We start from the raw sequence: 27,852 nt of genomic DNA on the forward strand, positions 1-27,852 counted from the left end.
CACGGCGTCATCCTTACTTGTGGGAACCAATACCAAAGCTTTAGGACACGGATGAAGGGAGGGAGCAAATCAGGTTACCTAAACGGAAGGCACCACGGCTAGCAAAACCTTTCTCCCAAAAATAGCCTCCGAAGAAGCAAAAGTATCAAATTTGTAAATTTGGCAAAAGTGTGCAGCGAAGACCAAGTCGCTGCCTTACATATCTGATCAACAGAAGCCTCGTTCTTGAAGGCCCATGTGGAAGCCACAGCCCTAGTGGAGTGAGCTGTGATTCTTTCAGGAGGCTGCCGTCCGGCAGTCTCATAAGCCAATCGGATGATGCTTTTAAGCCAAAAGGAAAGAGAGGTAGAAGTTGCTTTTTGACCTCTCCTTTTACCAGAATAGACGACAAACAAAGAAGATGTTTGTCTGAATTCTTTTGTAGCTTCTAAGTAGAATTTTAGAGCACAGACTACATCTAAATTGTGTAGCAAACGTTCCTTCTTTGAAACTGGTTTCGGACACAAAGAAGGTACAACTATCTCCTGGTTAATATTGTTGTTGGAAACGACCTTTGGAAGAAAACCAGGCTTAGTACGCAAAACAACCTTATCTGAATGGAACACCAGATAGGGGGGAGTACACTGCAGAGCAGATAACTCTGAAACTCTTCTAGCAGAAGAAAAAGCAACCAAAAACAAAACTTTCCAAGATAATAACTTAATATCTATGGAATGTAGAGGTTCAAACGGAACCCCTTGAAGAACTGAAAGAACTAGATTTAGACTCCAGGGAGGAGTCAAAGGTCTGTAAACAGGCTTGATCCTAACCAGAGCCTGAACAAATGCTTGAACATCTGGCACAGCTGCCAGTCGTTTGTGCTTTAAGACAGATAAAGCAGAAATCTGTCCCTTTAGAGAACTCGCTGATAATCCTTTATCCAAACCTTCTTACAGAAAGGAAAGAATCTTAGGAATTTTTTATCTTATTCCATGGGAATCCCTTGGATTCACACCACATACTCGTAACCATCTCCATGGAGATGTTGCCTGTGCAACGGCAAAGAGAATGACTGGGGTGGGCGGAGCCTAGGAGGGACTATATGGCCAGCTTTGCTGGGACTCTTTGCCATTTCCTGTTGGGGAAGAGATATTCCCACAAGTAAGGATGACGCCGTGGACCGGACACACCAATGTTGGAGAAAGAAAGATTTTGGGTTTAGTGGCCCTTTAATTGAGGATCACTCCTATCAAACACACATATTTTTCCACCATTTTTCCAACTCATTTTATTTTATTTTTCATCATTTTAATTTCACTTTGATTCTCAATTTCACTCAACTGTGAATACACATTAGAATTTTTGCATTTTTTCTGCAGTTTTGCACACATTTTTCTGCACAAGGTTTTGGATACGTTTGATACACCACTTTGGACACTAATTATATTACAATATCACCATCTTTCTGGACATTACTGCTGCATGGTTTTGGTTTTATAATGTGCAATTGACATAAACTGATACTAATTGTCACATATACCTTGATATTGAATGTACGCACGTGTAACAGATATCCTACCCCTTACTAAAGTTGTATCAACACATCACGCCAAGATTGAAGTTGAAATAATCCTTTGTATATTTATATAACCAGTCATATTGTCAAGCTGTTTAATTAGTGTTTATATTAAGGCATCATGGATCCATGATTTATATGCTCACATGCATATTTATTTATTATCTGCTTTTACCATTTGTATTTATTGTATTTTAATTATTTATTGTAATTCCAATTATTCACTGTAATAAATAACACTTTGAGATTAGGAGTTTAGTTCCTATCTTACCTCCTCTCCATTTCTGACCCATCATTTAGACATCCACTAGCCCCCCTAGTGGTCCATTTGACCTGATTGGGACCCTTCTATTTGATTTATCTTCCATTTGATTTATCCTCTATAGCAACCTCGGCTTTCTTGTTTAGGCGCTTTGCATACCAACCATTATTTAAATCCTTTTTTGGCCGGCTAGGAGGCCTTATGTACAAAGCCAAAGGTTAATTTCCTGGGTGCTTGGTCTAACTTTTATTACTTAATACCTTGTTAAATGGACCCCTAAGTGGGCTCATTTACCCCACTCATTAAAAAATGAGTTCACAAACCCCATCTTCAGTAACATGCTTATTAGGAAAATGCTGAAAAACACATAAACATTACCTTCCCTTAGGCGATCCACAACAAACGTAAAGCCTGTAGTTCTTGGATGTAGGACATATTCATACTTCTGTAATCCATTTTTTTCTGCAAACTCATGGCTTCGGGCTTTGGTATTTTCTGAAGAAAACAAAAAAATAAACAAACCAGTAAATAATGAAAGATTATTGCTAATTGCAAGAGTATTAAGTCTAGAGAAAAAGAAAACAGAATTTATGTTTACCTGATAAATTTCTTTCTCCAACGGTGTGTCCGGTCCACGGCGTCATCCTTACTTGTGGGATATTCTCTTCCCCAACAGGAAATGGCAAAGAGCCCAGCAAAGCTGGTCACATGATCCCTCCTAGGCTCCGCCTACCCCAGTCATTCGACCGACGTTAAGGAGGAATAATAGCATAGGAGAAACCATATGGTACCGTGGTGACTGTAGTTAAAGAAAATAAATTATCAGACCTGATTAAAAAACCAGGGCGGGCCGTGGACCGGACACACCGTTGGAGAAAGAAATTTATCAGGTAAACATAAATTCTGTTTTCTCCAACATAGGTGTGTCCGGTCCACGGCGTCATCCTTACTTGTGGGAACCAATACCAAAGCTTTAGGACACGGATGAAGGGAGGGAGCAAATCAGGTCACCTAAATGGAAGGCACCACGGCTTGCAAAACCTTTCTCCCAAAAATAGCCTCAGAAGAAGCAAAAGTATCAAACTTGTAAAATTTGGTAAAAGTGTGCAGTGAAGACCAAGTCGCTGCCCTACATATCTGATCAACAGAAGCCTCGTTCTTGAAGGCCCATGTGGAAGCCACAGCCCTAGTGTAATGAGCCGTGATTCTTTCGGGAGGCTGCCGTCCGGCAGTCTCGTAAGCCAATCTGATGATGCTTTTAATCCAAAAAGAGAGAGAGGTAGAAGTTGCTTTTTGACCTCTCCTTTTACCTGAATAAACAACAAACAGGGAAGATGTTTGTCTAAAATCCTTTGTAGCATCTAAATAGAATTTTAGAGCGCGAACAACATCCAAATTGTGCAACAAGCGTTCCTTCTTTGAAACTGGTTTCGGACACAGAGAAGGTACGATAATCTCCTGGTTAATGTTTTTGTTAGAAACAACTTTTGGAAGAAAACCAGGTTTAGTACGTAAAACCACCTTATCTGCATGGAACACCAGATAAGGAGGAGAACACTGCAGAGCAGATAATTCTGAAACTCTTCTAGCAGAAGAAATTGCAACTAAAAACAAAACTTTCCAAGATAATAACTTAATATCAACGGAATGTAAGGGTTCAAACGGAACCCCCTGAAGAACTGAAAGAACTAAATTGAGACTCCAAGGAGGAGTCAAAGGTTTGTAAACAGGCTTGATTCTAACCAGAGCCTGAACAAAGGCTTGAACATCTGGCACAGCTGCCAGTTTTTTTGTGAAGTAACACCGACAAGGCAGAAATCTGTCCCTTCAGGGAACTTGCCGATAATCCTTTTTCCAATCCTTCTTGAAGGAAGGATAGAATCCTAGGAATCTTAACCTTGTCCCAAGGGAATCCTTTAGATTCACACCAACAGATATATTTTTTCCAAATTTTGTGGTAAATCTTTCTAGTTACAGGCTTTCTGGCCTGAACAAGAGTATCGATAACAGAATCTGAGAAACCTCGCTTCGATAAAATCAAGCGTTCAATCTCCAAGCAGTCAGCTGGAGTGAAACCAGATTCGGATGTTCGAACGGACCCTGAACAAGAAGGTCTCGTCTCAAAGGTAGCTTCCAAGGTGGAGCCGATGACATATTCACCAGATCTGCATACCAAGTCCTGCGTGGCCACGCAGGAGCTATCAAGATCACCGACGCCCTCTCCTGATTGATCCTGGCTACCAGCCTGGGGATGAGAGGAAACGGCGGGAACACATAAGCTAGTTTGAAGGTCCAAGGTGCTACTAGTGCATCCACTAGAGCCGCCTTGGGATCCCTGGATCTGGACCCGTAGCAAGGAACTTTGAAGTTCTGACGAGAGGCCATCAGATCCATGTCTGGAATGCCCCAAAGTTGAGTGACTTGGGCAAAGATTTCCGGATGGAGTTCCCACTCCCCCGGATGCAATGTCTGACGACTCAGAAAATCCGCTTCCCAATTTTCCACTCCCGGGATGTGGATAGCAGACAGGTGGCAGGAGTGAGACTCCGCCCATAGAATAATCTTGGTCACTTCTTCCATCGCTAGGGAACTCCTTGTTCCCCCCTGATGGTTGATGTACGCAACAGTCGTCATGTTGTCTGATTGAAACCTTATGAACTTGGTCCTCGCTAGCTGAGGCCAAGCCTTGAGAGCATTGAATATCGCTCTCAGTTCCAGAATATTTATCGGTAGAAGAGATTCTTCCCGAGACCAAAGACCCTGAGCTTTCAGGGATCCCCAGACCGCGCCCCAGCCCATCAGACTGGCGTCGGTCGTGACAATGACCCACTCTGGTCTGTGGAATGTCATCCCTCGTGACAGGTTGTCCAGGGACAGCCACCAACGGAGTGAGTCTCTGGTCCTCTGATTTACTTGTATCTTCGGAGACAAGTCTGTATAGTCCCCATTCCACTGACTGAGCATGCACAGTTGTAATGGTCTTAGATGAATGCGCGCAAAAGGAACTATGTCCATTGCCGCTACCATCAACCCGATCACTTCCATGCACTGAGCTAAGGAAGGAAGAGGAACGGAATGAAGTATTCGACAAGAGTCCAGAAGCTTTGTCTTTCTGGCCTCTGTTAGAAAAATCCTCATTTCTGAGGAGTCTATAATTGTTCCCAAGAAGGGAACCCTTGTTGACGGGGATAGAGAACTCTTTTCCACGTTCACTTTCCAGCCGTGCGATCTGAGAAAGGCCAGGACGATGTCCGTGTGAGCCTTTGCTCGAGGGAGGGACGACGCTTGAATCAGAATGTCGTCCAGGTAAGGTACTACTGCAATGCCCCTTGGTCTTAGCACAGCTAGAAGGGACCCTAGTACCTTTGTGAAAATCCTTGGAGCAGTGGCTAATCCGAAAGGAAGCGCCACGAACTGGTAATGTTTGTCCAGGAATGCAAACCTTAGGAACCGATGATGTTCCTTGTGGATAGGAATATGTAGATACGCATCCTTTAAATCCACCGTGGTCATGAATTGACCTTCCTGGATGGAAGGAAGGATAGTTCGAATGGTTTCCATCTTGAAAGATGGGACCTTGAGAAATTTGTTTAAGATCTTGAGATCTAGGATTGGTCTGAATGTTCCCTCTTTTTTGGGAACTATGAACAGATTGGAGTAGAACCCCATCCCTTGTTCTCTCAATGGAACAGGATGAATCACTCCCATTTTTAACAGGTCTTCTACGCAATGTAAGAACGCCTGTCTTTTTATGTGGTCTGAAGACAACTGAGACCTGTGGAACCTTCCCCTTGGGGGAAGTCCCTTGAATTCCAGAAGATAACCCTGGGAGACAATTTCTAGCGCCCAAGGATCCAGAACATCTCTTGCCCAAGCCTGAGCGAAGAGAGAGAGTCTGCCCCCCACCAGATCCGGTCCCGGATCGGGGGCCGATATTTCATGCTGTCTTGGTAGCAGTGGCAGGTTTCTTTGCCTGCTTTCCCTTGTTCCAGCCTTGCATTGGTCTCCAAGCTGGCTTGGCCTGAGAAGTATTACCTTCTTGCTTAGAGGACGTAGCACCTTGGGCTGGTCCGTTTTTACGAAAGGGACGAAAATTAGGTCTATTTTTTGCCTTGAAAGGCCGATCCTGAGGAAGGGCATGGCCCTTACCCCCAGTGATATCAGAGATAATCTCTTTCAAGTCAGGGCCAAACAGCGTTTTCCCCTTGAAAGGAATGTTTAGTAGCTTGTTCTTGGAAGACGCATCAGCCGACCAAGATTTCAACCAAAGCGCTCTGCGCGCCACAATAGCAAACCCAGAATTCTTAGCCGCTAACTTAGCCAATTGCAAAGAGGCGTCTAGAGTGAAAGAATTAGCCAATTTGAGAGCATTGACTCTGTCCATAATCTCCTCATAAGGAGGAGAGTCACTATCGAGCACCTTAATCAGTTCATCAAACCAGAAATATGCGGCTGTAGTGACAGGGACAATGCATGAAATGGGTTGTAGAAGGTAACCCTGCTGAACAAACATCTTTTTAAGCAAACCTTCTAATTTTTTATCCATAGGATCTTTGAAAGCACAACTATCCTCTATGGGAATAGTGGTGCGTTTGTTTAAAGTAGAAACCGCTCCCTCGACCTTGGGGACTGACTGCCATAAGTCCTTTCTGGGGTCGACCATAGGAAACAATTTTTTAAATATGGGGGGAGGGACGAAAGGAATACCGGGCCTTTCCCATTCTTTATTAACAATGTCCGCCACCCGCTTGGGTATAGGAAAAGCTTCTGGGAGCCCCGGCACCTCTAGGAACTTGTCCATTTTACATAGTTTCTCTGGGATGACCAAATTTTCACAATCATCCAGAGTGGATAATACCTCCTTAAGCAAAATGCGGAGATGTTCCAATTTAAATTTAAAAGTAATCACATCAGATTCAGCCTGCTGAGAAATGTTCCCTAAATCAGTAATTTCTCCCTCAGACAAAACCTCCCTGGCCCCCTCAGATTGGGTTAGGGGCCCTTCAGAGATATTAATATCAGCGTCGTCATGCTCTTCAGTAACTAAAACAGAGCATCCACGCTTACGCTGACAAGGGTTCATTTTGGCTAAAATGTTTTTGACAGAATTATCCATTACAGCCGTTAATTGTTGCATAGTAAGGAGTATTGGCGCGCTAGATGTACTAGGGGCCTCCTGAGTGGGCAAGACTCGTGTAGACGAAGGAGGGAATGATGCAGTACCATGCTTACTCCCCTCACTTGAGGAATCATCTTGGGCATCATTGTCATTATCACATAAATCACATTTATTTAAATGAATAGGAATTCTGGCTTCCCCACATTCAGAACACAGTCTATCTGGTAGTTCAGACATGTTAAACAGGCATAAACTTGATAAGAAAGTACAAAAAACGTTTTGAAATAAAACCGTTACTGTCACTTTAAATTTTAAACTGAACACACTTTATTACTGCAATTGCGAAAAAACATGAAGGAATTGTTCAAAATTCACCAAACTTTCACCACAGTGTCTTAAAGCCTTGAAAATATTGCACACCAATTTTGGAAGCTTTAACCCTTAAAATAACGGAACCGGAGCCGTTTTAAGCTTTAACCCCTTTACAGTCCCTGGTATCTGCTTTGCTGAGACCCAACCAAACCCAAGGGGAATACGATACCAAATGATGCTTTCAGAAGTCTTTTATAAGTATCAGAGCTCCTCTCACATGCGACTGCATGCCATGCCTCTCAAAAACAAGTGCGCAACACCGGCGCGAAAATGAGACTCTGCCTATGCTTTGGGAAAGCCCCTAAAGAATAAGGTGTCTAAAACAGTGCCTGCCGATATTATTATATCAAAATACCCAGAATAAATGATTCCTCAAGGCTAAATAAGTGTTAATATCAATCGATTTAGCCCAAAAAATGTCTACAGTCTAAATAAGCCCCTGTGAAGCCCTTATTTACAATCGTAATAAACATGGCTTACCGGATCCCATAGGGAAAATGACAGCTTCCAGCATTACATCGTCTTGTTAGAATGTGTCATACCTCAAGCAGCAAAGGACTGCAAACTGTTCCCCCAACTGAAGTTAATGCTCTCAACAGTCCTGTGTGGAACAGCCATGGATTTTAGTTACGGTTGCTAAAATCATTTTCCTCATACAAACAGAATTCTTCATCTCTTTTCTGTTTCTGAGTAAATAGTACGTACCAGCACTATTTGAAAATAACAAACTCTTGATTGAATAATGAAAAACTACAGTTAAACACTAAAAAACTCTAAGCCATCTCCGTGGAGATGTTGCCTGTACAACGGCAAAGAGAATGACTGGGGTAGGCGGAGCCTAGGAGGGATCATGTGACCAGCTTTGCTGGGCTCTTTGCCATTTCCTGTTGGGGAAGAGAATATCCCACAAGTAAGGATGACGCCGTGGACCGGACACACCTATGTTGGAGAAAAGGAATACGCTTTAATAACAGAGGCTTGGGGTAACATTTTGAGGATCATTGGCAACGAGAATTCAAGAACTAATCTACTGATCAATCTTGCTGCCTGAGATTTTCTTAATAAACGAAGAAAGCAAAACGCTGGAACTGGTTCTTGGATGCAAGTGCAGTTTATTCAACCATGGCAATATTTACACACATAGTGTGTCAGGGCAGGTGTGAATGATCTTAGAACATTACACCTGCCCTGACACACTATGTGTGTAAATACTGCCATGGTTAACTAAACTGCACTTGCATCCAAGAACCAGTTCCAGCGTTTTACTTAATTTGTTTATGGATTTTTGCTTGAGATAGCCACAGAGGACTGGTCCCATACGATACCATACAGCACTACAGACAGCCTAGCAGCAGAGCCCAGCCTAATTGAAGAAGTCTCTGATTTTGTCCTGCCTGTCTACCCGTAACCCCTCCGGTCTAGGGGGGAGTGGCTACCCTGAGTGAGTATTCCAGTGGCAGTAGGATCTCTGAGGCATTACCCGACCCGAACAGTCACCACAGAACTGAAGGGGAACGGCACTGACGAGCAGAGGCGGCCATCCACCACTTTGTTGTCTGATTCAGTCTATCCCACACACCACCTGGAGGTACGCCACCTATACTTACCTACTGATAGACTGCACACTGGGCATGGACTAATAGAGACTGAAGTAAATGATTATTACAAAATAATCATAAATAAGGGGGCGCTTGGCTACCTAATGGCACATATCTGTAAAACAAACTATTAAGGAAGTAAAAAATCTTAGACTAGACACATAAAAATGTGTGATTTAAAAGTGTAGAAAACCACAATGTATAAATGGTGTGTATACAAGCAATAAAAAACAAAATTAATTGAATGAAAAATAATAAAAATGAAGTACATGAAGCAAAAGATGTCCTTAATAGGAATGATCAATTTCAGGATGGTAGCTCCTCTTGTAACCGATCAGAGCATCTAAAATTGGAAAGACAAAAAAACTAAACTTTTAATCTCCTCAGAGCAATATTCAAAACAAATAAAAAGGCGCCTCTACACCTCAGGCAGACTGAGGTGCCCTACCTTAACCTTCCCAAATCGTTAGGAAAGCAGCTGTACATCGATCGAAAAAACGATCCGACAGCAAGAAGCTGTCCAAAATGACGCCACTCCTCTCTGGAACGGGTGAGGGAGGGGTCACATGACCGGCAGAAAAAGAAGCTGCGCAGCAATAACTACAATTGTGCGTTTCTAGCAGCAACTGCCTAGTAAAAACTTGATACAACAAAGTAGAGCCCAACTATCACATTTCCTAATAAATAAAAGTCCCAATAAACTGAAACATATATAGAAAGCCTCAGAGAAAACATCCCATAACTGCATGGGAAGTTAACCCTTTAGTCTCCACATATACATAAAGTGCCTGCACCCTGCCCAAATAAATCCTTCCTAAAGGATTAACTATGTCAACTATGTCAAAATCTTCTTAAGTGCAAGTCTCCAATACCTAGAAGAGAAAAAGCACTTACCTGCAAATCCAGCTGTCCGGCAGAAAGACAGCTCACAAGGCGTGACAGTACACATACTGCTATCAGAGACCTGCAGAAAAAGAAAGAACAGAGTAACCAACTCTGGCTTTCTATACCAAAGGCAGACATGTTAGAAAACCAAGCAATTACCTCACAACTTTGTAACTGCTTAAAAGCCACCACTACTCTTACTCAAGAGATTGACGTGGACACAGCTAAACCCAAATCCTTGCTTGCAGGGAAAAGTAACCGAAAAAACATAATTTATGCTTACCTGATAAATTTATTTCTCTTGTAGTGTATCCAGTCCACGGATCATCCATTACTTGTGGGATATTCTCCTTCCCAACAGGAAGTTGCAAGAGGATCACCCACAGCAGAGCTGCTATATAGCTCCTCCACTCACTGCCATATCCAGTCATTCGACCGAAACAAGCCGAGAAAGGAGAAACCATAGGGCGCAGTGGTGACTGTAGTTTAATTAAAATTTAGACCTGCCTGAAAAGGACAGGGCGGGCCGTGGACTGGATACACTACAAGAGAAATACATTTATCAGGTAAGCATAAATTATGTTTTCTCTTGTTAAGTGTATCCAGTCCACGGATCATCCATTACTTGTGGGATACCAATACCAAAGCTAAAGTACACGGATGAAGGGAGGGACAAGGCAGGAACTTAAACGGAAGGAACCACTGCCTGTAGAACCTTTCTCCCAAAAACAGCCTCCGAAGAAGCAAAAGTATCAAATTTGGAAAATTTGGAAAAAGTATGAAGGGAAGACCAAGTTGCAGCCTTGCAAATCTGTTCAACAGAGGCCTCATTTTTAAAGGCCCAGGTGGAAGCCACAGCTCTAGTAGAATGAGCTCTAATCCTTTCAGGAGGCTGCTGTCCAGCATTCTCATAGGCTAAACGGATTATACTCCGAAGCCAAAAAGAAAGAGAGGTTGCCGAGGCCTTCTGACCTCTCCTCTGTCCAGAGTAAACAACAAACAGGTTAGATGTTTGGCGAAAATCTTTAGTAGCCTGTAAGTAAAACTTCAAGGCACGGACTACGTCTAGATTATGCAAAAGACGTTCCTTCTTTGAAGAAGGATTAGGACATAATGATGGAACAACAATCTCTTGATTGATATTCTTGTTAGAAACCAACTTAGGTAAAAACCCAGGTTTTGTACGCAGAACAACTTTATCTGAATGAAAGATCAGATAAGGAGAATCACAATGTAAGGCAGATAACTCCGAGACTCTTCGAGCCGAGGAAATAGCCATCAGAAAAAAGAACTTTCCATGAAAGAAGTTTGATATCAATAGAATGAAGGGGTTCAAACGGAACCGCTTGAAGAACTTTAAGAACCAAGTTTAAGCTCCATGGAGGAGCAACAGGTTTAAACACAGGCTTAATTCTAACTAAAGCCTGACAAAATGCCTGAACGTCTGGAACTTCTGCCAGACGCTTTTGTAAAAGAATAGACAGAGCAGAAATCTGTCCCTTTAAAGAACTAGCTGATAATCCTTTGTCCAAACCCTCTTGGAGGAAGGACAATATCCTAGGAATCCTAACCCTACTGCATGAGTAATTCTTGGATTCACACCAATGAAGATATTTATGCCATATCTTGTGGTAAATTTTCCTGGTGACAGGCTTTCGTGCCTGTATTAAGGTATCAATTACTGACTCGGAGAAGCCACGCTTTGATAGGATCAAGCGTTCAATCTCCATGCAATCAGTCTCAGAGAAAGTAGATTCAGATAATTGAAAGGACCTTGTATTAGAAGGTCTTGTCTCAGAGGCAGAGTCCATGGTGGAAAGGATGACATGTCCACTAGGTCTGCATACCAGGTCCAGCGTGGCCATGCAGGCGCTATCAATATCACTGATGCTCTTTCCTGTTTGATTTTGGCAATCAGACGAGGGAGCAGAGGAAACGGTGGAAACACATAAGCCAGGTTGAAGAACCAAGGCGCTGCTAGAGAATCTATCAGTGCCGCTTCTGGGTCCCTGGACCTGGATCCGTAACAAGGAAGCTTGGCGTTCTGGCGAGATGCCATGAGATCCAATTCTGGTTTGCCCCAACGGAGAACCAATTGAGCAAACACCTCCGGATGGAGTTCCCATTCCCCTGGATGAAAAGTCTGATGACTTAGAAAATCCGCCTCCCAGTTCTCTACACCTAGGATATGGATCGCTGACAGGTGGCAAGATTGAGTCTCTGCCCAGCGAATTATCTTGGAGACTTCTGACATCGCTAGGGAACTCCTGGTTCCCCCTTGATGGTTGATGTAAGCCACAGTCGTGATGTTGTCCGACTGAAATCTGATGAACCTCAGTGTTGCTAGTTGAGGCCAAGCCAGAAGAGCATTGAATATTGCTCTTAACTCCAGAATATTTATTGGGAGGAGTTTCTCCTCCTGAGTCCATGAACCCTGAGCCTTCAGGGAGTTCCAGACTGCACCCCAACCTAGAAGGCTGGCATCTGTTGTTACAATTGTCCAATCTGGTCTGCGAAAGGTCACACCCTTGGACAGATGGGCCCGAGATAACCACCAGAGAAGAGAATCTATGGTTTCCTGATTCAGATTTAGTAGAGGGGACAAATCTGTGAAATCCGCCATTCCACTGACTGAGCATGCATAATTGCAGCGGTCTGAGATGCAGGCGCGTGAATGGCACTATGTCCATCGCCGCTACCATTAAGCCGATTACTTCCATGCACTGAGCCACCGTGGGGCGCGGAATGGAGTGAAGAACACGGCAAGCATTTAGAAGTTTTGATAACCTGGACTCCGTCAGGTAAATTTTCATTTCTACAGAATCTATTAGAGTCCCTAGGAAGGAAACCCTCGTGAGAGGAGATAGAGAACTCTTTTCTTCGTTCACTTTCCACCCATGCGACCTCAGGAATGCCAGAACTATCTCTGTATGAGATTTGGCAATTTGAAAGCTTGACGCCTGTATCAGGATATCGTCCAGGTAAGGAGCCACCGCTATGCCTCGCAGTCTTAGGACAGCCAGAAGTGAGCCCAGAACCTTTGTAAAAATTCTTGGGGCTGTAGCCAATCCGAATGGAAGAGCTACAAATTGGTAATGCCTGTCTAGAAAGGCAAACCTCAGGAACCGATGATGATTCTTGTGAATCGGAATGTGAAGGTATCCTTTAAGTCCACTGTGGTCATGTACTGACCCTCTTGGATCATGAGTAAAATGGTTCGAATAGTTTCCATCTTGAATGACGGAACTCTGAGGAATTTGTTTAGGATCTTTAAATCCAAAATTGGTCTGAAGGTTCCCTCTTTTTTGGGACCACAAACAGATTCGAATAAAACCCCTGTCCTTGTTCCGTCCGCGGAACTGGATGGATCCCTCCCATTACAAGGAGATCTTGTACGCAGCTTAGGAATGCCTCTTCCTTTATCTGGTTTCCAGATAATCTTGAAAGGTGAAATCTCCCTTATGGAGGAGAAGCTTTGAAGTCCAGAAGATATCCCTGAGATATGATCTCCAACGCCCAGGGATCCTGAACATCTCTTGCCCACGCCTGGGCGAAGAGAGAGAGTCTGCCCCCTACTAGATCCGTTGTTGGATAGGGGGCCGCTCCTTCATGCTATCTTAGAGGCAGCAGCAGGCTTTCTGGCCTGCTTGCCCTTGTTCCAGGACTGGTTAGGTTTCCAGGCCTGCTTGGATTGAGCAAAAGTTCCCTCTTGTTTTGAAGCAGAGGAAGTTGATGCTGCACCTGCCTTGAAATTTCGAAAGGCACGAAAATTAGACTGTTTGGCCTTTGATTTGGCCCTGTCCTGAGGAAGGGTATGACCCTTACCTCCAGTAATGTCAGCAATAATTTCTTTCAAACCAGGCCCGAATACGGTCTGCCCCTTGAAAGGAATGTTGAGTAATTTAGACTCTGAAGTCACATCAGCTGACCAGGATTTGAGCCATAGCGCCCTACGCGCCTGGATGGCGAATCCGGAATTCTTAGCCGTTAGTTTAGTCAAATGAACAATGGCATCAGAAACAAATGAGTTAGCTAGCTTAAGAGTTCTAAGCTTGTCAACAATTTCAGTCAATGGAGCTGTATGGATGGCCTCTTCCAGGGCCTCAAACCAGAATGCCGCCGCAGCATTTTCTTAAGGTAACCCTCTAATTTTTTTATCCATTGGATCTGAAAAAGCACAACTGTCCTCAACCGGGATAGTGGTACGCTTTGCTAAAGTAGAAACTGCTCCCTCCACCTTAGGGACAGTCTGCCATAAGTCCCGTGTAGTGGCATCTATTGGAAACATTTTTCTAAATATAGGAGGTGGGGAAAAGGGCACACCGGGCCTATCCCACTCCTTACTAATAATTTCTGTAAGCCTTTTAGGTATTGGAAAAACATCAGTACTCACCGGCACTGCATAGTATTTATCCAGCCTACAAAATTTCTCTGGCACTGCAATTGTGTCACAGTCATTCAGAGCAGCTAATACCTCCCAAGCAATACACGGAGGTTCTCAAGCTTAAATTTAAAATTAGAAATCTCTGAATCAGGTCTCCCCGATTCAGAGACGTCACCCACAGACTGAAGCTCTCCGTCCTCAGGTTCTGCATATTGTGACGCAGTATCAGACATGGCTCTTACATCATCTACGTGCTCTGTATCGCGTCTAACCCCAGAGCTATCGCGCTTGCCTCTCAATTCAGGCAATCTGGATAATACCTCTGACAGGGTATTATTCATGATTGAAGCCATGTCCTGCAAAGTAATCGCTATGGGCGTCCCTGATGTACTTGGCGCCATATTAGCGTGCGTCCCTTGAGCGGGAGGCGAAGGGTCCGACACGTGGGGAGAGTTAGTCGGCATAACTTCCCCCTCGACAGACCCCTCTGGTGACAATTTTTTTATAGATAAAGACTGATCTTTACTGTTTAAGGTGAAATCAATATATTTAGTACACATTCTCCTATGGGGCTCCACCATGGCTTTTAAACATAATGAACAAGTATCCTCTGTTTCAGACATGTTTGTACAGACTAGCAATGAGACTAGCAAGCTTGGAAAACACTTTAAAGCAAGTTAACAAGCAATATAAAAAACGTTACTATGCCTTTAAGAGAAACAAATTTTGACAAAATTTGAAATAACAGTGAAAAAAGGCAGTTACACTAACAAAATTTTTACAGTGTATGTAAGTGTCAGCAGAGCATTGCACCCACTTGCAAATGGATGATTAACCCCTTAATAACAAAAACAGAATAATAAATGACAAAAACGTTTTTTAAACACAGTCACAACAACTGCCACAGTCTACTGTGATTGTTACCCTGCTCAAACACGACTTTGAAGCCTTTTGAGCCCTTCAGAGATGTCCTGTATCATGCAGAGGGAAGCTGAATGTCTCTGTCAGTATTTTTATCTGCACAGAAAAGCACTAAAATAGGCCCTTCCCACTAATATTGCAACAGTGGAAAGCTTCAGGAAACTGTTTCTAGGCAAAAATCAAGCCAGCCATGTGGAAAAAAACTAGGCCCCAATAAGTTTTGTCACCAAACATATATAAAAATGATTAACATGCCAGCAAACGTTTTATATTACACTTTTATAAGAGTATGTATCTCTGTTAATAAGCCTGATACCAGTCGCTATCACTGCATTTAAGGCTTAACTTACATTAATCCGGTATCAGCAGCATTTTTCTAGCAAATTCCATCCCTAGAAATATATTAACTGCACATACCTTATTGCAGGAAAACCTGCATGCCATTCCCCCTCTGAAGTTACCTCACTCCTCAGAATATGTGAGAACGGCAGTGGATCTTAGTTACTTCTGCTAAGATCATAGAAATCACAGGCAGATTCTTCTTCTAATGCTGCCTGAGATGAAACAGTACACTCCGGTACCATTTAAAAATAACAAACATTTGATTGAAGTTAAAAAACTAACTATAATACACCACTCTCCTCTTACTACGTCCATCTTTGTTGAGAGTTGCAAGAGAATGACTGGATATGGCAGTGAGGGGAGGAGCTATATAGCAGCTCTGCTGTGGGTGATCCTCTTGCAACTTCCTGTTGGGAAGGAGAATATCCCACAAGTAATGGATGATCCGTGGACTGGATACACTTAACAAGAGAAACATAATTTATGCTTACGTGATAGATATTTATTTATTTCCGGATATGGCGAGTCCACGGAATCATCAATTACTAGTGGGAATATCACTCCTGGCCAGCAGGAGGCGGCAAAGAGCACTATAGCAAGAAAAATAGAAAAAGATGATAACACAAAAGTGTAGAGGTGCCTGAGATTTTAGAAAAAATAACCGTCTTAAATAAAGAGTGGGCCGTGGACTCACCATATCCGGAAATAAATAAATGAATCAGGTAAGCATAAATTATCTTTTCTTTCCTAAGATATGGTGAGTCGACGGAATCATCAATTACTAGTGGGAAGCAATACCCAATCTAGAGAACACAGATGATAAGGGAGAGACAAGACAGGTAGACTTAAACAGAAGACACCACCGCTTGAAAAACTGTTCTCCCAAAAGAAGCCTTAGCTGAGGCAAACGTATCAAATTTATAAAACTTTGAAAAAGTATGCAAAGAGGACCAAGTTACAGCCTTACAAATCTGTTCCACAGAAGCTTTATTTTTAAATGCCCAGGAAGAAGAAACAGCCCTCGTGGAATGAGCAGTGATTCTCTCAGGAGGTTGCAGTCCAGCAGTCTCATAGGCTAAACGAATAATACTCCTTAGCCAAAGAGAAAGAGAAGTAGCCGTAGCTTTCTGACCCTTGTGCTTCCCAGAAAAACAAACAAACAAAGCAGAAGACTGACAGTCCTTAGTCGCCTGAAGATAAAACTTCAATGCACGCACAACATCTAGGTTGTGCAACAAACGCTCCTTAGGAGAAGAAGGATTAGGACACAAAGAAGGAACCACAATCTCCTGATTAATATTCTTGTTTGAAACAACCTTAGGTAGGAAACCTAATTTAGTATGTAAAACCACCTTATCAAAATGAAAAATAAGATAAGGAGAATCAAACTGCAGAGCCGAGAGTTCCAAAACTTTTAGAGCAGAAAAAATAGCAACAAGAAACAAAACCTTCCAAGAACAACTAGATATCTAAGGAATGCATAGGATCAAACGGTGCCCGCTGTAAAACTCTAAGAACAAGGTTAAGACTCCAGGGAGGAGTAACAGGCTTAAACACAGGCCTAATCCTAAACAAGGCCTGACAAAAATATTGCATGCCTGGCGCATCCGCCAAACGCTTATGCAACAAAATAGACAACACAGAAATCGGACCTTTCAGAGTACCAGCTGACAAACCCTTCCCCAGACCCTCCTGGAGAAAAGACAAAATCCTAAGAATCCCGACTCTACTCCAAGAGTAGCCTCTGGATTCACACCAATACAGATAATTACGCCATATCTTATAGTAAATCTTTCTTGTCACAGGCTTACAAGCCTGAATCATGGTCTCAATGACCGACTCTGAAAACCCACACTTAGATAAAATCAAGCGTTCAATCTCCAAGCAGTCAGCTTCAGAGAAACGAGATTTGGATGAAGAAAAGGACCCTGAAGTAGAATGTCCTTCCTCAGAGGGACTCTCCACGGAGGTAGAGACAACATTTCCACTAGATCTGCATACCAGATCCTGCTAGGCCACGCCGGCGCTATGAGAATCATCAACGCCCTCTCCTGCTTGATCTGAGCAATGACTCTTGGCAGGAGAGCAAACGGAGGAAATATGTATGCTACACTGAAATTCCAAGGGACCGCCAGAGCATCTATCAAGAAAGCCAGTGGATCCCCTGACCTCGAGCCATACCTCAGAAGCTTGGCATTCTGCCGAGAAGCCATGAGATCCGGTTCTGGCTGCCCCCAATTGAGGATTAAACTGGAAAATACTTCCGGATGGAGTTCCCACTCCCCCGGATGAAAGGTCTGTTGGCTCAGAAAATCCGCCTCCCAATTGTCCACTCCTGGGATGTGGATCGCAGAATGACAACAGTTTTGAGACTCCACCCACTGGATTATCCGGGCCATCTCTGTCATGGCCAAGGAACTCCGAGTTCCCCCCTGGTGGTTGATGTATGCCACCGATGTTAAGTTGTCCGACTGGAACCTGATAAACCGGGCTAAGGCTAACTGAGGCCAGGCCAGTAGAGCACTGAAAATCGCTCTCAGTTCTAGAATGTTTATAGAGAGAAGGAGAAAATATAGCAGGAAGGTTTTCGAAAGCAAGTTTCCTGGGAGAGATGTTCCTGAGATAACCACCACAGAAGAGAGTCCCTTGTCTCCTCATTCAGAACTATTTCCAGAGACAGATCCACATAGTCCCCATTCCATTGCCCTTACATGCATAACTGCAGAGCTCTGAGATGGAACCGAGAAAATGGAATGATGTCCATACACAGCCTACTGATTCATAAAAAAAAAAAAAAAAAGATTTAATTTTTTATATCTTTTAACAAAGGATTAATACAGAACCAAAAAAACGTTCTTAAATAAAATGTTCCCTTTAAATTTACCAAATCAAGAAAAACATACCCCAGGCAACACTCTACATCTCAGCAGAATTACTGAGGTGCCCTAGCTGTCCTGTAACCCGCAGCAAACTGAGGAAAAAACTATCCCGTTTCAATCCGGATTTCCAGAGAAGGAAAAACAGCAAGAAGTCTTCTAAACAGCAGAGCCAAAGCGCGAAAGAAAAGCGCCAAAAAACTCTGACATCACAGAATCAGAACCTCCCTAAAAGGGGTGGTCCTACAGCTGACAAAAAAAAGACATTTTTTTTTAAAAAAACAACTTTCTTGAAAAACAGGCTTAAAAACAACAACCCCCCCCAAAAAAAAGTACATAATTCACTACTATAAATGGATCCTCACTTAGCCATCAATGAAATAAATAACTCCTCACACTAACAGTGCCTGCAAAAACTGCCAAAAAAACCTGCACCCTGACAGGAATAATAAAAAGCATCCCCCTGCAGCGTTTCAGCTGAATAAGTGCCAAAATAAAACTGGCACTTAACTTAAAATGTATCTGTCCGGCAGTAGGACAGCTCACCTGGTTTGAGAGGATGCCATCCCTCACATGGATCTGTGGAAATACAGAAAGACTGAGTAAACTTACTCAGGCTATCTAAATAGGGCAGCAAAATGTTTTGGGAAAACGCAGTGAGGATTGTACCCCACAAGTTCCTAATTGCTTAAAAGCCACCACTGCCCTACTGAAGAGGCTAAGAAATCCACAGAGAATAGCAGCAAAAGTTAGTGTTTATTAGGCGCAACACAACACAATCAGCAACGTTTCGGTATTGCTACCTTATTCATGCTAAACATCATACTCAAATGATTCTATTTATACCTAATCACCACTAGGTGGCGCTGCAGATGCAGCTTCCTATTAACCCTTTATATGCTTCTAATACATAATTTATTTTACTTATTCAAACAATTTAAAACCAATAATACAATGTATTAATAGAATCTTTTCACAATCTCAATTACAGACTTATATACAGATAACCTCCTATAGAAATAGACATATCTAGATCTTTATTTAACCCATTCGGTTCCATAGTGCCTAGTTTCCAAATCCAAAAGCACTCCCGCTGTTTAAGGAGGAGTTCTCTATTCCCTAACCTTTGTGGCATGACTATTTTCTCAATAATTTGAAAACGCAATTGCCCAATTGAATGGCCCTTTTCAACAAAATGCTGAGCTACCGGGGCTTTTAAGTTCTTAGTTCTAATAGAGCTTTTGTGTTCAATTATCCTATCCTTGATAGTTCTAGTCGTCTCACCGACGTAGCCCCGCCCACATGGGCATTTAATTAAGTAAATTACATAAGTTGTTAAACAAGTATGAAACCCATTAATTTTAAACTTTTTCCCAGTGGTAGGATGAAAAAATATGGGCCCTTTGGTCATATTGTTACAGCATTTTTGTTTTAACTTGATGTTTGACCCTACATCAGCTATAACTAGTTGTTGTTTTAAATTAAAGCCTTGCTTATATGCTGGCATAGGTAAATTTTTAAATTCCTTTATTTGGGGGTTACATTCTGATAATATAGACCAATGTTTCCTCACTATGCGTTGTATTTTTTTAGAATGAGCATTAAATTCACATACAAATATTAAGCGCTCCTCTTTGTTATTTTGTTTCTTCTTTATACTCAATAAACTTTCTCTAGAGACTGATAGCGCATAATTAATTTCAGCTTCCAATATATCTGATGGGTACCCTCTCTTAGTGAATCTGTCTGCCATTTCTATCATTCTTGTTTTCAATAAATTATCATCAGTGATAATTCTGCGAGCTCTTAAGAATTGACTGCGTGGAAGGGCCTTAAGGAGAGATCCAGGATGAGCACTATCAAAGTGCAATAAACTATTTCTATCTGTCTCCTTCCTAAAAAGATCCACCTTCAGCTCTCTTCCGTTTGTTATAATCTTAGTGTCAAGAAAAGTAATGTCACTTTCACTCCAAGTCAACTTAAATTTTATATGACCAGATGCTCCATTTATGTCATTTACAAACATCAATAGGGATCCAACGTCGCCCCACCATATCCCAAAGATATCATCGATATAGCGCCACCAACAGGCGCCATACCGATGAAACCCAGGATTGGAAAAGATAAATTTCTCCTCGAATACATTCATAAAAATGTTAGCATAGTTAGGGGCGACGTTGGACCCCATTGCTGTACCCTGTATTTGTAGGAAGTACTCATCTTCAAATAAGAAATAGTTACAATAAAGAATCAATTCCAACAACTGAAGTAAAAAGTGAGTCTGAGCTTTAGAATAATTTTTATCCATGTCTAACACCATCTCAACTGCTCCCATCCCACTTTCATGGGTAATTGATGTATATAAACTTTCTACATCTAAGCTGTATAAGATAAACTTATCTGATACCATATCCAAAGTGTCAACCTTTCTCAAAAAATCACTAGTATCCTTCAAAAAAGAATTAGATATTTCTACATATGGTCTAAGAATACGATCTAAAAAAATAGACACATTGGTCAAGATAGATTGAGTACTCGCCACAATTGGGCGGCCTGGAGGGGTCTGTAAATTCTTATGCACTTTTGGTAATGTATAAAGCACAGGAGTGCAAGGGTGTTCAATATATAGAAAATTAAACAGATCCCTATCAATAAGGCCAAAATTCAACGCTCTCTGGCATACCTTTTTCAACTCTTTCTGAATAGAAAAACATAATTTATGTAAGAACTTACCTGATAAATTCATTTCTTTCATATTAGCAAGAGTCCATGAGCTAGTGACGTATGGGATATACATTCCTACCAGGAGGGGCAAAGTTTCCCAAACCTCAAAATGCCTACAAATACACCCCTCACCACACCCACAAATCAGTTTAACGAATAGCCAAGAAGTAGGGTGATAAGAAAAAGTGCGAAAGCATAAAAAAATAAGGAATTGGAATAGTTGTGCTTTATACAAAAAAATCATAATCACCACAAAAAAAGGGTGGGTCTCATGGACTCTTGCTAATATGAAAGAAATTAATTTATCAGGTAAGTTCTTACATAAATTATGTTTTCTTTCATGTAATTAGCAAGAGTCCATGAGCTAGTGACGTATGGGATAATAAATACCCAAGATGTGGAACTTCCACGCAAGAGTCACTAGAGAGGGAGGGATAAAATAAAGACAGCCAATTCCGCTGAAAATAATCCACACCCCAAAACAAAGTTTAAATCTTATAATGAAAAAACTGAAATTATAAGCAGAAGAATCTGAAACAGCTGCCTGAAGTACTTTTCTACCAAAAACTGCTTCAGAAGAAGAAAACACATCAAAATGGTAGAATTTAGTAAAAGTATGCAACGAAGACCAAGTTGCTGCTTTGCAAATCTGATCAACCGAAGCGTCATTCCTAAACACCAAGGAAGTAGAAACTGACCTAGTAGAATGAGCTGTAATCCTTTGAGGCGGAGTTCTACCCAACTCAACATAAGCATGATGAATCAAAGACTTTAACTAAGACGCCAAAGAAATGGCAGAGGCCTTCTGACCTTTCCTAGAACCAGAAAAGATAACAAATAGACTAGAAGTCTTTCTGAAATCTTTAGTAGCTTCAACATAATATTTCAAAGCTCTTACTACATCCAAAGAATGTAACGATCTTTCCTTAGAATTCTTAGGATTAGGACACAATGAAGGAACCACAATTTCTCTACTAATGTTGTTAGAATTCACAACCTTAGGTAAAAATTTAAATGAAGTTCGCAACACTGCCTTATCCTGATGAAAAATCAGAAAACAGAATTTATGCTTACCTGATAAATTACTTTCTCCAACGGTGTGTCCGGTCCACGGCGTCATCCTTACTTGTGGGATATTCTCTTCCCCAACAGGAAATGGCAAAGAGCCCAGCAAAGCTGGTCACATGATCCCTCCTAGGCTCCGCCTTCCCCAGTCATTCGACCGACGTAAAGGAGGAATATGCATAGGAGAAATCATATGATACCGTGGTGACTGTAGTTAGAGAAAATAATTCATCAGACCTGATTAAAAAACCAGGGCGGGCCGTGGACCGGACACACCGTTGGAGAAAGTAATTTATCAGGTAAGCATAAATTCTGTTTTCTCCAACATAGGTGTGTCCGGTCCACGGCGTCATCCTTACTTGTGGGAACCAATACCAAAGCTTTAGGACACGGATGATGGGAGGGAGCAAATCAGGTCACCTAGATGGAAGGCACCACGGTTTGCAAAACCTTTCTCCCAAAAATAGCCCCAGAAGAAGCAAAAGTATCAAATTTGTAAAATTTGGTAAAAGTGTGCAGTGAAGACCAAGTTGCTGCCTTACATATCTGCTCAACAGAAGCCTCGTTCTTGAAGGCCCATGTGGAAGCCACGGCCCTAGTGTGGAGTGAGCTGTGATTCTTTCAGGAGGCTGCCGTCCGGCAGTCTCATAAGCCAATCGGATGATGCTTTTAAGCCAAAAAGAGAGAGAGGTAGAAGTAGCTTTTTGACCTCTCCTTTTACCAGAATAAAAAAACAAACAAGGAAGAAGTTTGTCTGAAATCCTTTGTAGCCTCTAAATAGAATTTTAGAGCACGAACTACATCCAAATTGTGTAACAAACGTTCCTTCTTTGAAACTGGATTCGGACACAAAGAAGGCACGACTATCTCCTGGTTAATATTTTTGTTAGAAACAACTTTCGGAAGAAAACCAGGTTTAGTACGCAAAACCACCTTATCTGCATGGAACACCAGATAAGGAGAACACTGCAGAGCAGATAACTCTGAAACTCTTCTAGCAGAAGAAATTGCAACCAAAAACAAAACTTTCCAAGATAATAACTTGATATCAACGGAATGTAGGGGTTCAAACGGAACCCCCTGAAGAACTGAAAGAACTAAATTGAGACTCCAAGGAGGAGTCAAAGGTTTGTAAACAGGCTTGATTCTAACCAGAGCCTGAACAAAAGCTTGAACATCTGGCACAGCCGCCAGCTTTTTGTGAAGTAAAACAGATAAAGCAGAAATCTGTCCCTTCAAAGAACTTGCAGATAATCCTTTCTCCAAACCTTCTTGAAGAAAGGATAGAATCTTAGGAATTTTTATCTTGTTCCATGGGAATCCTTTAGATTCACACCAACAGATATATTTTTTCCATATTTTATGGTAGATTTTTCTAGTTACAGGTTTTCTAGCCTGAACAAGAGTATCAATGACAGAATCTGAGAACCCTCGCTTTGCTAAAATCAAGCGTTCAATCTCCAAGCAGTCAGTTGGAGTGAGGCCATATTCGGATGTTCGAACGGACCTTGAACAAGAAGGTCCTGTCTCAAAGGTAGCTTTCATGGTGGAGCCGATGACATATTCACCAGATCTGCATACCAAGTCCTGCGTGGCCACGTAGGAGCTATCAAGATCACCGATACCCTCTCCTGTTTGATCCTGGCTACCAGCCTGGGAATGAGAGGAAACGGTGGGAACACATAAGCTAGGTTGAAGGTCCAAGGTGCTACTAGTGCATCCACTAGAGTCGCCTTGGGATCCCTGGATCTGGACCCGTAGCAAGGAACCTTGAAGTTCTGACGAGACGCCATCAGATCCATGTCTGGAATGCCCCATAATTGAATTATTTGGGCAAAGATTTCCGGATGGAGTTCCAACTCCCCCGGATGAAATGTCTGACGACTCAGAAAATCCGCTTCCCAATTTTCCACTCCTGGGATGTGGATTGCAGACAAGTGGCAGGAGTGAGTCTCCGCCCATTGAATTATTTTGGTCACTTCTTCCATCGCCAGGGAACTCCTTGTTCCCCCCTGATGGTTGATATACGCAACAGTCGTCATGTTGTCTGATTGAAACCTTATGAATTTGGCCTTTGCTAGCTGAGGCCAAGCCTTGAGAGCATTGAATATCGCTCTCAGTTCCAGAATATTTATCGGGAGAAGAGATTCTTCCCGAGACCAAAGACCCTGAGCTTTCAGGTGTTCCCAGACTGCGCCCCAGCCCACCAGACTGGCGTCGGTCGTGACAATGACCCACTCTGGTCTGCGGAAGCTCATCCCTTGTGACAGGTTGTCCAGGGTCAGCCACCAACGGAGTGAATCTCTGGTCCTCTGATCTACTTGTATCGTCGGAGACAAGTCTGTATAATCCCCATTCCACTGACTGAGCATGCACAGTTGTAATGGTCTTAGATGAATTCGCGCAAAAGGAACTATGTCCATTGCCGCGACCATCAAACCTATTACTTCGATGCACTGCGCTATGGAAGGAAGAAGAACAGAATGAAGTACTTGACAAGAGCTTAGAAGTTTTGATTTTCTGGCCTCTGTCAGAAAAATCCTCATTTCTACGGAGTCTATTATTGTTCCCAAGAACTTGTTGACGGGGATAGAGAACTTTTTTCTACGTTCACTTTCCACCCGTGAGATCTGAGAAAGGCCAGGACAATGTCCGTATGAGCCTTTGCTTGTGGCAGAGACGACGCTTGAATCAGTATGTCGTCCAAGTAAGGTACTACTGCAATGCCCCTTGGTCTTAGCACCGCTAGAAGGGACCCTAGTACCTTTGTGAAAATTCTTGGAGCAGTGGCTAATCCGAATGGAAGTGCCACAAACTGGTAATGCTTGTCCAGAAAGTCGAACCTTAGGAACCGATGATGTTCCTTGTGGATAGGAATATGTAGATACGCATCCTTTAAATCCACCGTGGTCATGAATTGACCTTCCTGGATGGTAGGAAGAATTGTCCGAATGGTTTCCATTTTGAACGATGGAACCTTGAGAAATTTGTTTAGGATCTTGAGATCTAAGATTGGTCTGAATGTTCCCTCTTTTTTGGGAACTATGAACAGATTGGAGTAGAATCCCATCCCTTGTTCTCCTAATGGAACAGGATGAATCACTCCCATTTTTAACAGGTCTTCTACACAATGTAAGAATGCCTGTCTTTTTATGTGGTCTGAAGACAATTGAGACCTGTGGAACCTTCCCCTTGGGGGTAGCTCCTTGAATTCCAGAAGATAACCTTGGGAGACTATTTCTAGCGCCCAAGGATCCAGAACATCTCTTGCCCAAGCCTGAGCGAAGAGAGAAAGTCTGCCCCCCACCAGATCCGGTCCCGGATCGGGGGCCAACATCTCATGCTGTCTTGGTAGCAGTGGCAGGTTTCTTGACCTGCTTACCTTTGTTCCAGCCTTGCATTGGCCTCCAGGCTGGCTTGGTTTGAGAAGTATTACCCTCTTGCTTAGAGGATGTAGAACTTGAGGCTGGTCCGTTTCTGCGAAAGGGACGAAAATTTGGTTTATTTTTAGCCTTAAAAGACCTATCCTGAGGAAGGGCATGGCCCTTACCCCCAGTGATATCTGAAATAATCTCTTTCAAGTCAGGGCCAAACAGCGTTTTCCCCTTAAAAGGTATGTTAAGCAATTTGTTCTTGGAGGACGCATCCGCTGACCAAGACTTTAGCCAAATCGCTCTGCGCGCCACAATAGCAAACCCTGAATTTTTCGCCGCTAATCTAGCTAATTGCAAAGTGGCGTCTAAAGTAAAAGAGTTAGCCAATTTAAGAGCGTGAACTCTGTCCATAATCTCCTCATAAGAAGAATCTTTATCGAGCGACTTTTCTAGTTCATCGAACCAGAAACACGCTGCTGTAGTGACAGGAACAATGCATGAAATTGGTTGTAGAAGGTAACCTTGCTGAACAAACATCTTTTTAAGCAAACCCTCTAATTTTTTATCCATAGGATCTTTGAAAGCACAACTATCTTCTATAGGGATAGTAGTGCGTTTGTTTAGAGTAGAAACCACCCCTTCGACCTTGGGGACTGTCTGCCATAAGTCCTTTCTGGGGTCGACCATAGGAAACAATTTCTTAAATATATGGGGAGGGACAAAAGGTATGCCGGGCCTTTCCCATTCTTTGTTTACAATGTCCGCCACCCGCTTGGGTATAGGAAAAGCTTCGGGGGGCCCCGGGACCTCTAGGAACTTGTCCATCTTACATAATTTCTCTGGAATGACCAAATTGTCACAATCATCCAGAGTAGACAACACCTCCTTAAGCAGAGCGCGGAGATGTTCCAATTTAAATTTGAATGTAATCACATCAGGTTCAGCTTGTTGAGAAATTTTCCCTGAATCTGAAATTTCTCCCTCAGACAAAACCTCCCTGGCCCCCTCAGACTGGTGTAGGGGCATGTCAGAACCATTATCATCAGCGTCCTCATGCTCTTCAGTATTTTCTAAAACAGAGCAGTCGCGCTTTCGCTGATAAGTGGGCATTTTGGCTAAAATGTTTTTGATAGAATTATCCATTACAGCCGTTAATTGTTGCATAGTAAGGAGTATTGGCGCACTAGATGTACTAGGGGCCTCCTGTGTGGGCAAGACTGGCGTAGACGAAGGAGGGGATGATGCAGTACCATGCTTACTCCCCTCACTTGAGGAATCATCTTGGGCATCATTTTCTCTAAATTGTTTGTCACATACATCACATCTATTTAAATGAGAAGGAACCTTGGCTTCCTCACATACAGAACATAGTCTATCTGATAGTTCAGACATGTTAAACAGGCATAAACTTGATAACAAAGTACAAAAAACGTTTTAAAATAAAACCGTTACTGTCACTTTAAATTTTAAACTGAACACACTTTATTACTGAATATGTGAAAAAGTATGAAGGAATTGTTCAAAATTCACCAAAATTTCACCACAGTGTCTTAAAGCCTTAAAAGTATTGCACACCAAATTTGAAAGCTTTAACTCTTAAAATAACGGAACCGGAGCCGTTTTTATATTTAACCCCTATACAGTCCCTGGTATCTGCTTTGCTGAGACCCAACCAAGCCCAGAGGGGAATACGATACCAAATGACGCCTTCAGTAAGCTTTTTCTATGTATCTGAGCTCCTCACACATGCATCTGCATGCCTTGCTTCCCAAAAACAACTGCGCATTAGTGGCGCGAAAATGAGGCTCTGCCTATGATTAGAGAAGGCCCCCAGTGAAAAAGGTGTCCAATACAGTGCCTGCCGTTTCTTTAACATAATTCCCAAGAATAAAATAACTCCTCAAAGCTATAAACTATTAAAAATGCTTATAAATCAATCGTTTTAGCCCAGAAAAATGTCTACCAGTCTTTAAAGCCCTTGTGAAGCCCTTTATTCTTATTTAATAAAAATGGCTTACCGGATCCCATAGGGAAAATGACAGCTTCCAGCATTACCAAGTCTTGTTAGAAATGTGTCATACCTCAAGCAGCAAAAGTCTGCTCACTGTTTCCCCCAACTGAAGTTAATTCCTCTCAACAGTCCTGTGTGGAAACAGCCATCGATTTTAGTAACGGTTGCTAAAATCATTTTCCTCTTACAAACAGAAATCTTCATCTCTTTTCTGTTTCAGAGTAAATAGTACATACCAGCACTATTTTAAAATAACAAACTCTTGATTGAAGAATAAAAACTACATTTAAACACCAAAAAACTCTGAGCCATCTCCGTGGAGATGTTGCCTGTTCAACGGCAAAGAGAATGACTGGGGAAGGCG

The 27,852-nt window shown here is 42.3% G+C and overlaps 1 protein-coding gene across 1 annotated transcript in view; it reads right to left on the reverse strand.

Annotated features, from left to right (window-relative positions):
• LCLAT1 (lysocardiolipin acyltransferase 1) overlaps positions 1-27,852 on the reverse strand; it is a 530,390-nt gene that overhangs the window by 251,990 nt on the left and 250,548 nt on the right. Inside the window, exon 5 of the mRNA XM_053712637.1 lies at positions 2,196-2,312. Within this exon, the coding sequence (XP_053568612.1) occupies positions 2,196-2,312 (117 nt within the window). The remainder of the gene's footprint in view (positions 1-2,195; positions 2,313-27,852) is intronic.

Source organism: Bombina bombina, chromosome 4 (assembly GCF_027579735.1).
Source record: "Bombina bombina isolate aBomBom1 chromosome 4, aBomBom1.pri, whole genome shotgun sequence".
Lineage (NCBI taxonomy): Eukaryota > Metazoa > Chordata > Amphibia > Anura > Bombinatoridae > Bombina > Bombina bombina.